Genomic DNA, 16,729 nt, shown 5'->3' with positions numbered 1-16,729 from the left:
CCGCAAGCGGCTACAGAAACGCAGAAAAAGCCGCTCGGTGTGCACCAGCCCTTACTTAGAATTGTCATATTCAAGTACCCATGGAAAAGAAAAAAAGAAGATACCCTTCGAAAAACCAATTCCATATTCATAAAACATTTTTTTTTTTATGTGAAAATTACTTTGTTGAAATTTTAAGCTCGTCTTTATTGCAGTTTACAATTTTGTTCTCCTTTTTGGGGAGAAAAAAAATCCCACAAACTCAGTATTAGTCAGCCTTTCAGTTATATTGAGTGTAATACACAGAGCTCCAATGGAGAACTGGACTGGGCAATGCTGTAAAGACTGGTACCCAGATGAGCCTTACTTAATGGCCTGTAAAACAAAGAAAGACACAATTGAGAGCCCCCAATAGTGTATTATTGATGGTGATGGAATGTTAAGGTAGCAGCAATAAAAAATATACTCACAAATATGGGTTACCAGATTCAGGCAACCACTCAATGTGCCTATGGGGATATTAGACCTGTCCCCACTCAGGACAAAAAAGTCGCTCTCTGTAGAAGGAAATAAGGGGTGTTCACACCCTTCCACCAGGCGGATAACAGTAATTGTAATAGAAACAGAGGCGCAGACAGAATAAAAATTGGTCATTGATAAAATCAAGTAATAGTTGGGGGGCAAGGGTGGACTTACCTCCCCAAAAACAAACACAACCACTATGTATGGTTAAATAAGCTCTAATTCTTACTCCAAAACCCATGCAACACGTTTCACGGGTCTCAAGCCTCTTCCTCAGGTAACTGCAATACAAAACCGCATATAATAAATACGATCTGCCCTCGCTGGCAGAATTATCATATTCCAACATCCATATAACAAAAATGATGAGATATAAAATACAGAATACAAAATTCAAAATTCAAAGTGTTCTCATAAACTTTAAAAAAAAAACATGGGCCAAAATCAATTCACATACTGTGCCCTATATGACCAAAAGTAGCATAAAATGACGTCCATATATCCTAATCATTATTAGTAAAAAGCCAGTATATCTTTAGAGAAGGTTTGTGTTAGTCTATACATATCCCCCTAAATTCAATGTCATACTATGTTTCATATATATATATATATATATATATATATATATATATATATATATATATATATATATATATATATATATATATATATATATATATATATATATATATATATAAAAAGCACGTGGAGTTGCGGCACACAGCTCTTTTATTTAGAGCAAGTAAATTCACAATCAGCAGACAGTTTCAGTCGTCCCCGACCTTCATCAATGCCCGGGGACGACCGAAACTGTCTGCTGATTGTGAATTTACTTGCTCTAAATAAAAGAGCTGTGTGCTGCAACTCCACGTGCTTTTTTTTTTTTTTTTTTTTTGAACTTAGGGGTTTGGGCACCCCCAGTTGCGTGCGCCATCTACCTCCAGCCTGTGATAGCTGCTGACCCCCCCCTGGACTATATATATATATATATATATATATATATATATATATATATATATATATATATATATATATATATATATATATATATATATATATATATATATATATACACACATATATGTATTGATTATGGTCCATGTTTTTTTTTTTTTTAAGTTTATGAGGACACTTTGAATTTTATATTGTGTATTTTATATCTCATCATTTTTGTTATATGGATGTTGGAATATGATAATTCTGCCAGCGAGGGCGGATGTTATTTTATTATATGTTGTTTTGTATTGCAGTTACTCCTGCCTGTATTTTTGCCTGAGGAAGCGGGCTTGAGACCCGTGAAACGCGTTGCATAGGTTTTGGAGTAAGAATTAGAGCTTGTTTAACCATACATAGTGGTTGTGTTTGGTTTTGGGGAGGTAAGTCCACCCTTGCCCCCCAACTATTACTTGATTTTATCTATGACCTATTTTTATTCTGCTGGCGCCTCTGTTTCTATTACACTTACTTAATAGCCTGGAGCTCTTTAAAATAGGCACACAATTGATGCTGTATGACGAACTAGGATCACATTGCAAATGGTAGGGGAGAACAGTCATCAGTCAAAGCGCTGTACAACTTAATGAATAAAGCACAAAAGTCAAATATGACAGTATTTTTTGTGAAAATTAATGCAAAAAGAATATCGTAATTTTTGCTCATCAACTACTGTTTGCTGACAAGCTAGTTCATCCATCCCTTGATTGATGCAGTCTGATGTAGGATTGGAAGGGGGTTAATATAGCACATAACTTACTGACACCCCTTTATCCTTTTGCTGTGCTTCATGCATATGAAATTAGTCTGGACTGCCTGAGTCATAGTTTAGTAAGAAAGCTTGCATTATTTAACTTTATCAGTTAGCCATTAAAAGGTATTACTTTTACAATACTTTTTTTTTTCTACCTACATAATAAGAAATAAGAAAATTCTTAATACTATATACTATACTATAATATTACACTATATTATACTATATTGCTAAATGTTAAAATGTTAACCTTTGTATAGCACTTTTCTTCTGTGGACTCAAAGCGCTGGACAGCTGCAGTTAATACAGATGCACCCAGTAGGTCATCCTGGGGCGTTAGGGAGTCTTGCCAAAGGATTCCTCACTGAATAGGTGATTAGCTCCAGACAGAATTTAAACCCCAGTCTCCTGTGTCAAATGCAGTGTCTTTATATAACCAGGACTGTGGTGATCATAGGAAAATTATTTTGTGTACTCTTTCTTGAGGAAACTCTATTATATATCACATCTAATATATGTAAATAGTTTGGTGGCTTTTTTAAAAGATTTGGAATTTAGGTATAATAAAAAGCAAATTCAATATGCCACATTCTCACCATATTTCCCTCTTTAGGTTGGATAACTGGTACCTAGATATTTATATTCTCTAATTTCTTCAAAATATGTGCAATGCTAACCAAACCAGAGTGGAAGAATTCTGGCTTCTTAGTTTTCCAGGTCTGTACAAGCTCAGGATTCCATTTTTCTTGCTGGTGTTTTTAATATATGTTATAATAGTAAGCATGAATACTTTACTCATAGTACTGGTGACGGTAAGTTCCAAGCTTCATGTGCCAATGTATCGTTTCCTCCAAAATTTAGCCTTGGCGGATATCTTCCTCACCACCAATGTTATTCCAAAGATGCTTGAAGTCATTTTGTGGAATAAGGCCTCAATGTTGTTCCATGAGTGCATAGCTCAGTTCTACTTCCATAGCACAGCTGGGATCATTGAGTGTTTCCTACTTACTGCCATGTCTTATGATCGATATGTCGCCATCTGCAATCCATTACGTTATGGCTCCATTATGGACACACAAGTGTGGTTCAATCTAGCTGCCTGGTCGTGGTTTTTGAGCTTTCTTGTAATGGGGATGGAGATGATTTTCATATGGAACTTGCAGTTTTGTGGGTTTAACACCATTGATTTTTTCTTCTGTGACTTTGCTCCACTCTTAGAGCTATCTTCATCAGACACCTCCATAGTCATTCTTGAAGACTTTATCTTTTCAATTCCAGTTATCATCATACCGTTTCTTTTCATTCTATTTACCTATATTTTTATCATAGTCGCCATACTTAAGATCTCATCTGCGGTGGGAAGGAAAAGGGCCTTCTCCACATGTAGCTCCCATCTTATCATCGTAGGCACGTACTACGGGACTCTCATTGTCGTATATGTGGTTCCATCAAGTGGAAGGAATATGAACAAGTTTATGTCCCTCTTATATATTGCAGTAACACCATTATTTAATCCCATAATATATAGTTTGAGAAACCATGACATTCAGTATACATTCTGCAGGCTGGTTAACAGGAAAAAAAATAGGATTTGATTTTGTATATAGCTCAAACAGAGATACATAACTGTAAGTACTAGAATTTGGGCTTAGCAAAAAATATACACCGTCAGTCAAATGTTTTAGAATACCTCAATTATCCAATTCTTTAAAATCAAAATGTATGCAGTTTGAGTTCACAGAAAAGCTTGAAATGGTACAGAGGAAAGTATTGAACTATCAGGAAGGATTAAAAAAAAAAGGTAAAGTATTCCAAAACTGGAAAGTAACGCTCACATCAGAATTATACAAGATGAACTCTGGCAGGGACTGAATGAGTTAACAACGTCCAGCTGTTCTGCAGCTATGGAGGTTGATTAATCCATGAAATTTATTACTTCAGTTGAATTGTAAAGAAAGTCAAAATTTCAGCCATTAAAGCCTTTTTCACAATAAGATGAAACTCAGAAACTGGGGGAACCTCTTACAGGAGGAGGTCTGGCAAACCCAAAGCCACAGGGTCAAGTGAAGATGATAATACGAGTAATCCAAGTTTCTGAAAATCATCAGCTTGCCTGGTAGGTGGCTTACAGGACCACAGCTTGGACCACAGCTTAACAGTTGTTGTTATTATTGCTATAGTAAGCAAGTCTCAGTTTTAATTACAAAGAGAAGACTTCGAGATGCAGGTTTGATAGAATGAGTTGCAGCATGAAAGCCCCATCCGTAATGCTAAAACATCAGATTCAGAAAAAGAGACTTTTTGCTCTGGGCCATGAAACACCATCAATGGGCTACTCTACTGAGGACTTGAAGAAAAAGTTATGGACCAAATCAAAATTTAACATGTTTTGTTATCAAGCCGATAATTTGCTATAGGCAGCAGTGGAGCCTCATTGTCTCATCTGCTAACCCTTGTGTCTCCTCCCATAATGTCTCCAACCCACAACCCTCTAGATTGGAAGCTCGTAAGGGCATGGACCTCCTCCTAGTGTTTCTTATTTTAATCTAAATTATTATATAAACATGTATCAGTATTGATTATTTCTCAAACCACAACTATGTATGTACTCAAACGTCTCATATATCTATGCTCCCCACTATTTGTTTTGTACTTTGTACAGCACTATAGAAGATGTTGTCACTATATATAATAATAATAAATTATCAAACAAAAAAAAACAAACCAAAAACAAACAACAAAAATTTTACTATGCCCCTCTCATAACACAATCTCTAAACCAACCATTCCCAATACTAATCTCCTGCATCCAACACCATCCTCCATTCCCCCATTCCTTGGGTTGATTGTCTTGCAGCAATACATTATCTTGATAAGGGGAATAACTAAAGATGGCCAGGCCCTATTTGCAGATGTCTATCAGTGGGTCGTGTGGACCAGGAGTTAAGTCTTGTGCTCAATGTAATAGTGCAAAAAGGGCAGTGGAAGCCAGAAGCCATGTCTCCTCCACTACCTGGGTGGTTAGCAAGTGCAGTGCAGCAAGCCAATCACCTTGCAGGAAAGCGAACCTCAATTTAGAATGTCCTCTCTGCTCTAAAAGATACACAACAGCATAATAACATTTAAGCAAAAAACATTTCTTCGTTACAGCTGATACAAATCCTAAAATAAAACTGCACTGTTTCTACTTCCTGCTTTCATGAAAGCAGACATATTGTTACCAGCCTGTGCTTTCAAACCAGCTTAACTGCCAAAAAGTATTAGAGGCAGAGGATCAGCAGGATAGCCAGGCAACTGGTATTGCTTTAAAAGCAAAACATATGGCGGCCTCCATACCCCTTTCCCTTCAGTTGTCCTTTAACCAGTATGTTATCTAGCTGACCTTGCTTTAAAGCGGAAATATCAGCATACAAATCAAATTTCAACACCAACTGGTCTGAGTGCAGTGGTGCTCACCGCCAGGTCGTGATCACGCTTACGCGTGGATTCACGACCATTTTGACGCATTCCGCCTCGGACACGCTAAGCCGTGAATAGATTTTCAACCACGAAAATCTGCTTCGGCTTCGCGTGAATGCGGACAGAAATCCGCATTCACGCTCGTGAAACCCGGCGCTGAAGTCGTGGTTAGCGGAAATGCGTCAAACTATGCGGAAGTGACACATTGCAGGCCAATCAGAGTGCCCCAGCCAGGCCCTAGCAACCAATCACAGGAGGGGAGCTATGCCCTCCCCTCCTGAATATAAAGCGGCGGCCATGATGGAAAAGCTCTGTCCTTGCTAGACTGTGGTGCTGAGAGGATTATCTCCAGGCCATTGTTGTTTGAGCAAGTGCATTTATTGTGTTAAAAACAAAGCGTTTTTTTTGCTAACACTGCTCTTATACTGTACACAGTTAGCTAGTCAGTGAGTGATTGCTGTAGTTAGTTGTAGTCAGTGTAGTGTAGTGGGAGTGTGGGAGTCTAGTGATTATTTAACTGTGTGTAGTGCAGGCAGGTTCAGTGCTGCAGTGTAGTCAGTGTAGTGGGAGTGGGGATTATCTGTGTGTAGTGCAGGCAGGCAGGTTAGTGCAGCTGCAGTGTTCACTTGTATATTCCAGTGACAGTTATACACTTGTACTATTTGCAGGCAGCCAGTCACACCGCCGGCACCGCCACTCTCTGCCAGCGCTGTTCATTCATTCTGTCAGTGACCTTGTGCCGTGCCCAGTGCCCACTGCTCGCTCGCTGGCATATAAGCATCTCATTACACAGTGTGACATCCTTGTGTACCTACTGCATCCTTCAGTGACCTAGTTGTATATCCAGTGCCCACTGCTGTGCCCACTGCATCCTTCAGTGACCTTTTACTGTGCCCACTGCATCCTTCAGTGACCTAGTTGTATATCCAGTGCCCACTGCTGTGCCCACTGCATCCTTCAGTGACCTTGTACTATGCCCACTGCATCCTTCAGTGACCTAGTTGTATATCCAGTGCCCACTGCTGTGCTGTGCCCACTGCATCCTTCAGTGACCTTGTACTGTGCCCACTGCATCCTTCAGTGACCTAGTTGTATATCCAGTGCCCACTGCTGTGCCCACTGCATCCTTCAGTGACCTTGTACAGTGCCCACTGCATCCTTCAGTGACCTAGTTGTATATCCAGTGCCCACTGCTGTGCCCACTGCATCCTTCAGTGACCTTGTACTGTGCCCACTGCATCCTTCAGTGACCTAGTTGTATATCCAGTGCACACTGCTGTGCCCACTGCATCCTTCAGTGACCCTGTACTGTGCCCACTGCATCCTTCAGTGACCTAGTTGTATATCCAGTGCCCACTGCTGTGCCCACTGCATCCTTCAGTGACCTTGTACTGTGCCCACTGCATCCTTCAGTGACCTAGTTGTATATCCAGTGCCCACTGCTGTGCCCACTGCATCCTTCAGTGACCTTGTACTGTGCCCACTGCATCCTTCAGTGCCGTTGTACTGTGCCTGGTGCATCCTTCAGTGACCTTGTACTGTGCCCACTGCATCCAGTGATTCATTACTAGCAACATGTCTGGCAGGGTTTTGCGGGGTGAGAGGAAAGGGAGTTCAATTGCCTCAGCCACTTCTGGGACTGCTCCACGTCCAGGGAGAGGACGCCCAGCTGTACGTGGTCGTGATGCAGCAGAAAGGGGGGCAGCAAAGCCTGGGCCGAGTCAGCGGACGCCATTGTCCAAATATTTTAAAGTTTCTGGTCCCCGTGTGGTGGTTGAGCAAATGGAACCTGACGTACTCATGGACATCATGACTTCCTCCCAGACCTCTACTGTGAGCACCACTCCAAGCAGCAGCAGCAGCAGCCAACGTCCCACGCTTGTTGTGACATCCACCCCAGCACCCACTGGTCAGCAGCCCTCCCAGGATGACAGCGTTCTGTCCCTCAGTCCGGCATCTGGGAACCTGCTGATGCAAGAAGCTCAGGACTTACTGGGGACTGATGTGGCAGAGATTGAGATCGGGCCACAATCATAAGCGTTGTTGAGTTCTGGTGATGAAGAAGAGGGGTCTGTGTCTGGGGATGTAGGGACAGAAGAGGAGGCGGGGGAGTCAGAGGAAGAGCTGGATTATAATGATGCTGCTGATGATGACGACATTGTGGACCCTAACTATGTGCAGCCTGCTGAGTCCGTGGAAGAATGGTCAGAGCAGGATGACGAGTCACCTCGGCCTAGGCGAGGATATTGCCATATGTCAGGCAGGGGCAGGGGCATCAGCAGCAGTGGGCGTGGAGGAAGTAGACAGGACACTGCTTCAGCCGGCACCACCACCATGCAACCCCCGGCAACTACTACCACACATTGTTCCGCTGCACCCTCTGCTAGTGGGGGCTGCAGTAAATTAAAGTCACCAGTGTGGGATTGCTTTGACGAATGTACTGATGACAAAAGGTATGCGGTGTGCAGGTTATGCAGCAAAAGATTGAGCCGTGGGAAAAGTCTGAGCAAGATGGGTACCTCATCCCTCCAGGGCCACCTGAGAAGCCACCACTGCCGCGAGTATGCGGAGTTTAAGAGGAAGCAGGCACTGCTGGCAGGGGTTCCTGAGAGCAGAAGGCCCACCAGCGCAGCAGCATCATCCCTCCCTCAGGGTCGTGGATCCCCCACAGCAGCAGCAGTAGTAGCACGCAAGCGCTCTTCCACCTCGGCTACTCAGGACACAGACATTGAAGCTGGCAGCCAGTGGTCGTCTCTCTCCTCTGTCTCCCCTGCATCCCAGCGTCGTCAGATCCTGCTGAGCGACACCTTTCAGGGTCTGACCAAGCCTCTGCCTCCAAGCCACAGGCGGATCCGCAAACTAAATGGCTTGCTGGCCCGGGCCATGGCATCACAGCTGCTTCCCTACTCCCTGGTGCAGGAGGGGAGCGCCATGCGGACGCTGCTCCAATTTGGCATCCCCGAGTGGCAAGTCCCCAGTCGCCACTATTTCAGCAGGAGCGCAATCCCAGCACTCCACAAGTTTGCGGTGGAAAACGTGGCCCGTTCCCTGGACTACTCTGTGGGCAAGCGGGTCCACGTGACCATGGACTCGTGGAGTAACAGATTTGGGACAGGTCGCTACCTGTCCTTTACGGCCCACTGGGTGACATTGATGGAAGGGAGGGAGGACAAGAGCGCATCAGCCCAGCTAGTGGTGCCACCACGCGGGATCAGGGGGGATGCAGAAGGGTCCTGTCACGACACTCCCTCTGCACCCGGAAAGCAAGCCCGCCTCGGCAGCAGCAGCGCCAAGCCTCGGCACTGCCAAGCCCTTTTAAAATTGGTGACCCTGGGGAAGGAGAGGCTTACGGCCACCAACGTCCTGGCCGCCCTCAGGAAGCAGGATCGGAGGTGGCTGACCCCCAGAGGCCTGGAAGTGGGGTATGTGGCAGCTGATAACGGAGCCAACCTGGTGGCAGCAGTGCAGCAGGGAAACCTCCAGCACATCCCCTGCTTGGCCCACGTGCTCAATCTTGTGGTGCAGCGCTTCTTGCGCACCTACCAGGGGATGAGTGAGCTGCTGCAGGATGCCCGGGCGGTGGTACGCTTTTTCCGCCTGTCAGCCACTGCCTCTGCACTCTTGTCCACCTTACAGCAGCAGTATGGAAGGCCACAACACTGGCTGATCATCGACATGCCAGTTCGCTGGAATTCGACTCTGGCCATGTTGGAGCGGCTGTGTCAGCACAGGCTGGCTCTTAGGGCCTACATGCTAGACCCAAGTGTCCCCATCAACCAGCAAGTCCCAATGATTACTGCCACTCAGTGGACACTGATGCAGCAACTATGCCTGGTGCTGAGTCCCTTCCTGGAGGCAACCAAGATGGTCAGTGAGGAGCGGGCCTCTGTGTGCCAGTGGGTGCCCTTGGTTTGTCTACTGGAGCAGGCAATGGACAATTTAATTGAGCGTGGGGATGAAGCCCTGAGGCAGTTGGAAGAACAGAAGCAGATGGCAGCACAGTCCAGCTCAGAGGAGGGCTCACAGCAGGTAGTGGAAAAGTTGGAGGTCCCTAACCTGAATGAGGAGGAGGAGGAGGAGCAGAATGCAGCAGGCGTTGTACATGGATGGCGGTTTGAGGAGGACAACGACATGGCACAGGAAGAGGACAGGCATGCGTTATGGGACAATGGCGAGGACGAGGAAAATCTTGCTGGCAGGGCCCACTTGTTTCCCATGGCTGTGCACATGTTGCGCTGCCTTCGCAGGGACCCCCGGGTGATCCAGATGCGTTCAAGGGAGGACATCTGGATTACCTTGATGCTTGATCCCCGTCTGAAGGGGAAGCTGGGAGACTTAATGACGCCATCCACCACCGAGCAACGCATAAGGGAGTTGAAGGAGGCCCTTGTGCGCAGACTACTGGAAGCATACCCCCAGCCTTCCACCCCCACTGTAACTGCTCTGCCAAGCCAGCAAGAGGTGCCTGCCATTGCCACTAGCAGCACAACAACCACCACCAGCAGCAGCAGCAGCAACTGGCGCCCCGGAGACCTGAAGAGCCTAAGCAAGAGCCTGTATGCAGTGCAGCAGCCCAGAACAGAGGTGCCCGCCACAGCATCCACCACCAACCAGCACAAGCAACGACTGACCACCATGGTGTCTGACTATATGGGGTCATCCAGTGGGCTCAATGACACCGACAGCCCCGTGGACCCCTTGGAGTACTGGGTCAAGAGACTGGACATCTGGAGCGAGCTTTCCCAGTACGCCCTGGAACTCCTATCCTGCCCTCCTTCCAGTGTCCTCTCAGAGAGATGCTTTAGTGCGGCCAGTGGCGTGGTCACAGAGAAGCGCTCTCGGCTCTCCCATGCCTCTGTGAACAAACTCACCTTCCTGAAAATCAACCAGGCTTGGGTGGAAGGTGAGTTCCTGGCCCCTATTGTCGGACACAGGGGGACATGAAGTGGCTGCTGCATGTGCTGTTGTTAACTATGCCTGCCTTTATAAAGACAGTTACTACCTGCCTAGTGCCTACCTTGGTTAATTTTTTGGTGTTATGGTACTACTACCAGTAAGTTGCCATGGTCCTCCTTCTGAGCTGCTGAACTGACCGCCCGCTTTGTCCTCCTGACTCAGTCGCTACTACACTCTGCGTTCACACTGCCCGGGTCACTGGGTGCATTTAATTTTTTGGCCAGCACTATGACGCTGTGCTACTACTACTACCACCAGTATGTTGCCATGGTCCTTCTGTGCTGCTGAACTGACCACCCGCATTGTCCTCCTCCTCCTGACTCAGTCGCTTCCACCAATGCGCTTCCACCAATGTACTCTGTCTGCGTTATCACTGCCCGGGTCACCGGGTGCATTTAATTTTTTGGCCAGCACTATGACACTGTGCTACTACTACTACCACCAGTATGTTGGCATGGTCCTTCTGTGCTGCTGCTGCTGAACTGACCGCCTGCATTGTCCTCCTCCTCCTGACTCAGTCGCTTCCCGCTGCTGCACTCTGCATTTACACTGTCCGGGTCACCGGGTGCATTTAATTTTTTGGCCAGCACTATGACGCTGTGCTGCTACTACCACCACCAGTATGTTGCCATGGTCCTTCTGTGCTGCTGCTGCTGCTGCTGAACTGAACGCCCGCTTTGTCCTCCTCCTCCTCCTGACTCAGTCGCTACCACGGTACCACCAATGCACTCTGTCTGCGTTATCACTGCCCGGGTCACCGGGTGCATTTAATTTTTTGGCCAGCACTATGACACTGTGCTACTACTACTACTACCACCAGTATGTTGGCATGGTCCTTCTGTGCTGCTGCTTCTGAACTGACCGCCTGCATTGTCCTCCTCCTCCTGACTCAGTCGCTTCCCGCTGCTGCACTCTGCGTTCACACTGCCCGGGTCACTGGGTGCATTTAATTTTTTGGACAGCACTATTACGCTGTGCTGCTACTACTACCACCAGTATGTTGCCATGGTCCTTCTGTGCTGCTGCTGCTGCTGCTGAACTGAACGCCCGCTTTGTCCTCCTCCTCCTCCTGACTCAGTCACTACCACGGTACCACCAATGCACTCTGTCTGCGTTATCACTGCCCGGGTCACCGGGTGCATTTAATTTTTTGGCCAGCACTATGACACTGTGATACTACTACTACCACCAGTATGTTGCCATGGTCCTTCTGTGCTGCTGCTGCTGCTGCTGAACTGAACGCCCGCTTTGTCCTCCTCCTCCTCCTGACTCAGTCACTACCACGGTACCACCAATGCACTCTGTCTGCGTTATCACTGCCCGGGTCACCGGGTGCATTTAATTTTTTGGCCAGCACTATGACACTGTGATACTACTACTACCACCAGTATGTTGGCATGGTCTCTCCCCTGATGACGCAAGATTGCGAAACCGGTCGGGAAGGCGACAGGTGGCACCATTTTATTTGAGGTCTTCTATTGACCATTTTATGGGTGCTACTTTTTCGGGGTTCCCAGTGCACGGGCCCCGTATGTGAGTTTCTTTTATCCTTGTTTTTAAATTGTTTTACTTGTTATGTAATAAAGACGGTTTACACTTAGATGTGCCGTACATCTCTTTCATGTCACTATCCTACTGGACTCCTCTTTGGCGAGTCTCTGCGACCTCAGGATATCTAATATATTCCGGAGGGATCTGTGGTGTGCAACATCGCTGGTGAAACGACACCATTTGAAAGTTCTGCGGACCATCTATCAAACTCGTTTACAACCTTATAATGTGGGTTGTTGGAATCTGGTAAGCCTTGCTTCTTTACCTTTTTGTTCGAAGATCCTGTATACCAGAAAATGACGAAAGCTGTATTACTATAGACCTGTGCTACTACTACTACCACCAGTATGTTGTCATGGTCCTTCTGTTCTGTGCTGCTGAACTGACCGCCCGCATTGTCCTCCTCCTCCTGACTCAATCGCTTCCACCAATGTACTCTGTCTGCGTTCACACTGCCCGGGTCACCGGGTGCATTTAATTTTTTGGCCAGCGCTGTGCTGCTACTGTGCTACTGCTACAACGCTGTGCTGCTACTACTACCACCAGTATGTTGCCATGGTCCTTCTGTGCTGCTGCTGCTGCTGCTGAACTGAACGCCCGCTTTGTCCTCCTCCTCCTCCTGACTCAGTCGCTACCACGGTACCACCAATGCACTCTGTCTGCGTTATCACTGCCCGGGTCACCGGGTGCATTTAATTTTTTGGCCAGCACTATGATGCTGTGCTGCTACGACTACTACCAGTATGTTGCCGTGGTCCTTCTGTGCTGCTGAACTGACCGCCCGCATAGTCCTTCTCCTGACTCAGTCGCTACCACCACTGCACTCTGCGTTCACACTGCCCGTGTCCACTGAAAACTCTGCTGCGATGTCATTGCTAATTGCTGCCAAAAAAAAAATTACAAAAACCTCTCTGGGGCCTTTTTGGCGTCAGCCACTCATCCTCCTCCAGCGGTACCTTCGCCGCCAAGTGCCATTGGAACTCGCCTTCACCTCTTTGATTGCTTAACGTGTATATCCCTTTTTAAAACCACATATTACCAATTAATAGCCCCATTTACAGTGGTGATTTGTGTTTAAAAGCCATTAAAAAAAAAAAAAATTCGGAATTTTTTATGTTGAAGTTATGTTGCCCCTTATCACCTCGATAATCCATGCAATTTGGGGTATTGTAGCATGTATGGGGGCTTTGTTATTAACGTTAAAAGAAATTCCGCCTCCGGGCGGGAATCCACGCGTGATTACGCCATTCACGGCAGAAAATCCGCGTGGTTGCGTGGACGCGGATGAAAATCCGCATGCGGCGGGGCCGAATGCGGATTTTTTTTTTGCAACCACGCGGATTGCCGAATTCGTGGATGAGGCACATCCGAGCACCACTGTCTGAGTGTATTAAGTGATAAAGGCCCTTATGCAATTCATGTTTTCTCCTAAGTTTTCTCTTAGGAGATTATGTTTCATTTTATGCTTAAAATAACTTTTCAGCACTTTGTAATTAAAAAAATACCAAAACTAGTTGAAAAAAAAAAAAAAAGGTCAAAAATATTCTGAGTATTTTCTTACTTGCTGGTGACTTAAAAGGCATTCCATTGATAAGGTGTGATCAGGAGAAAAAGTGAATTGCATATGGGCCAACGATGCTAATCCTGGATTCAAAACTTTTTCTGCTGTCATGGTTTGGAGTTATCACACACCTTAGGAGCACTGGCCCTTTAATTGCCATTGCCATCGGCTGGCAAAACAGTTGCATGCTGGGCGTCTTTTTATCTACAATATTTTCCTCCTCTTCCCTTTATTTCCCCCTCCTTCTAATGACATAAGATAGTGCACTTCCTAGTATAGACCTCAGTGGGAGTGTCTGAAGAAGGGAGGAGGGCGGGTAACGAATTAGCAAGGAGAGAAAAGATTGACGGAGGAAATTATGTCAGGATTAGCTTCATTCAAAGGTAATCAAGATGTTTAGCATCCTTTTGACCACTCCCATTTGATTCTCTGTAGGAATTTGCTGAGATTTTTGAGATCTATGAAGATTTAATAAGATTTGGTCCTCTGGTACTCTGTAGAAACTGAATAATATTTAAAGCAGAACTGAATAACCTTTAAAAAACAAGAGTTTCACTTACCTAGGGTTTCCGCCAGCCCCTTGCAGCTGACCTGTGCCCACACAGGTTCAAGGCGATACTTTGTTACTACGCAGCAGATCACTTTCACTTTGCACAGCTGGATACTATAGCACATTCTCGTTCATGCTCCCATCACCGAGAGCGTACTGCGCAGGCGCAGTAGAGATTTTCTCCTACTGTGCCTGTGCAGTATGCTCCTGGCTACGGGAATGCATAAGAGGCTACGCGTGGCCAGGGACGAAGTGGACTAAGACTTAGAAGTCAACTTCCACCTTTGTAACATCTGCAAGATCTGCTCTATCCTGACCTCTGCCACCACTAAACTCCTCATCCATGCCCTCATAATTTCCCGCCTTGACTACTGCAATGCCCTGCTGTCTGGTCTCCCTATGACCCGAACAGCCCCACTGCAGTCCATCATGAATGCAGCAGCCAGAATTATCCACTCCTCCCATCACTCCACCAGGGCAGCTCCCCTCTGTGAATCCCTCGACTGGCTTCCTATCCAGTCCGGAATCAGATTCAAGATACTGTGTCTGACCTACAAATCTGTCCACAAAACCTGTCCAACCTACATTTCCGATCTTACTCAGAGGTACACACCTAGCCGCTCACTCCGCTCCTCCAATGAACTGCGCCTGACCCCCCCCCCCCACATCACCCAGTCTCATGCACGCCTCAAGGACTTCTCAAGAGCTGCTCCAACACTATGGAACTCCCTACCTCCACCCATTAGGGCAGCCCCCTCCTTCAACATCTTCAAGAAGGCCCTCAAAACTCACCTTTTCACTCTGGCCTACCACAGCTCACAGGTGTAATGAATAGCAGAGATGCCGCCGCGCGGTCTGGCGGCGGGGCGGCTGTCTCCGCGTTCAGACCGGCGGTTTCCTGCACAGCAGCATGCGTCTGGTTTGCCTGGGCCTTCTATTGCACACAGATGGAGAGCTACGCGCGCGCGCTAGAAGGCAGGGCCTTTATGCCAGCAGGAGAGGTATCAGCTGACCAGGATGATCAGCTGATTCCAGCGGAACTCCTGATTGACTGAGTGGCTGGGGGCGGCGCTGAGGAGCGCTGGAGTTTATATATACATCTTGCCTGCCAGTTGCTGGTTGTCTGCAGGTGCGAATACTCACGTGTGAGCTCTCAGACCTCAGTCAGATCCTACAGTGTGTTAGAACCAGGTGGACCTGGGAATTCACACTTAGCCAGATTACTCTCTTGTTCATTGCTGTGTTATATCTTAGACCAGTTCCGGAGTGTTGAGACCAAGGACCTCACACCCAAGATTAGGATTACTGTGTCATTGCTGTGTTATATCTTAGACCAGTTCCGGGGTGTTGAGACCAAGGACCTCACACCCAAGCTTAGGATACTGTGTTACTCCTTAGACTAGTTCCTGGGTGTCGAGACCAAGGACCTCACACCCTAGATTAGGATTGTGCTTTGTATCTGTTATGACCATTTGCTCTGTTGACCTCTTGCTTTCTGATTCGGTACCTCTGCCTATCTGCCTACCAGTTGCCAACCTTGCCTGTACCCGTTTACCAAATCAGCCTCCTGTCTTTGTACCTTATCTGCTCGTGTGTTGCCGGCCTGACCTGCCCGACCCTTCTGACTGGCACTCATCCCTCGAGTGTTCAGTCTGTCTGTATTACCCGTGACACTAATCCACCAAGTGCTGCCACTTGGTGGATTAGTCCCATAGGAGTCCTTTGGCTGCAGTACAGTCTGATTACCAGGTTACCAGGGAATCACTGGCTGCCAGAATGTCTCTATCCCCTCTCTTAAGGAGATGCACAGCCCACTGCACAGCCCAGGGCCACCTGCTCCTCAGGTGGTCTCTGGCCTAAGTTATCTGTGTCTCCCGCCCCACGGGAGATAGCCTACAGTTGCACCAAACACTTACACTTCATTAGATGTCCAGAGGTTAGTCATACTTGCATTATTGGTGATTCTGCAGATCATCCATAATCAAGTATACATCTGTATTGTTGATGATTCTGCAGATCATCAACAATCAGATTCTCTCTGTGTGCTGACACCGATCGTTACAACAAGTACTCCAAACCCACAGCTGAACTCTGGACCCCTACCTTTCATGTCCCTACCTCTCCCTCTAGATTTTAAGCCTTTGGTCAGGGCCCTCCTCCTTTTATGTCCTACCTGATCATGCACCTCCATTATTGTGCACCCATGCTATGCATTTGAGTGAACCAAACTTGCCTAATCTCCATGCTCCATCCAGTGACTGACTAAGCATTACCTTGTACTCATACTGTGCTGCGTGATCTGGTTTTTGTTGTATTCCTGTATTGTCATATTGCTGTATGTCACCCCCAGAGATAGGCCGAACCTTCGATTTTAGGTTCGCGAACCTTCGCGGAAGGTTCGGTT

The 16,729-nt window shown here is 46.8% G+C and overlaps 1 protein-coding gene across 1 annotated transcript; it reads left to right on the top strand.

Moving 5' to 3' along the window:
- The first annotated feature begins 3,030 nt into the window (after positions 1-3,030).
- Positions 3,031-16,374, top strand: LOC137561874 (olfactory receptor 6N2-like). The gene is made up of 3 exons (XM_068273227.1): positions 3,031-3,744; positions 14,211-14,264; positions 16,342-16,374. The coding sequence occupies exons 1-3, from the start codon at positions 3,031-3,033 to the stop codon at positions 16,372-16,374; spliced, it is 801 nt and encodes a 266-aa protein (XP_068129328.1).
- Positions 16,375-16,729: the final 355 nt, after the last annotated feature.

This window comes from Hyperolius riggenbachi, chromosome 3 (assembly GCF_040937935.1).
Source record: "Hyperolius riggenbachi isolate aHypRig1 chromosome 3, aHypRig1.pri, whole genome shotgun sequence".
Taxonomy (NCBI): domain Eukaryota; kingdom Metazoa; phylum Chordata; class Amphibia; order Anura; family Hyperoliidae; genus Hyperolius; species Hyperolius riggenbachi.
This window is presented reverse-complemented; position numbering and strand designations above follow the sequence as displayed.

Coding starts and splice junctions, on each gene's coding strand:
- LOC137561874 (XM_068273227.1), top strand. CDS start 3,031: ATGAATACTTTACTCATAGTACTGGTGACGGTAAGTTCCAAGCTTCAT. Junction 3,745..14,210: donor TGTCCCTCTTATATATTGCA/GTAACACCATTA, acceptor GATTCTCTGTAG/GAATTTGCTGAGATTTTTGA. Junction 14,265..16,341: donor TAATAAGATTTGGTCCTCTG/GTACTCTGTAGA, acceptor ATGATTCTGCAG/ATCATCAACAATCAGATTCT.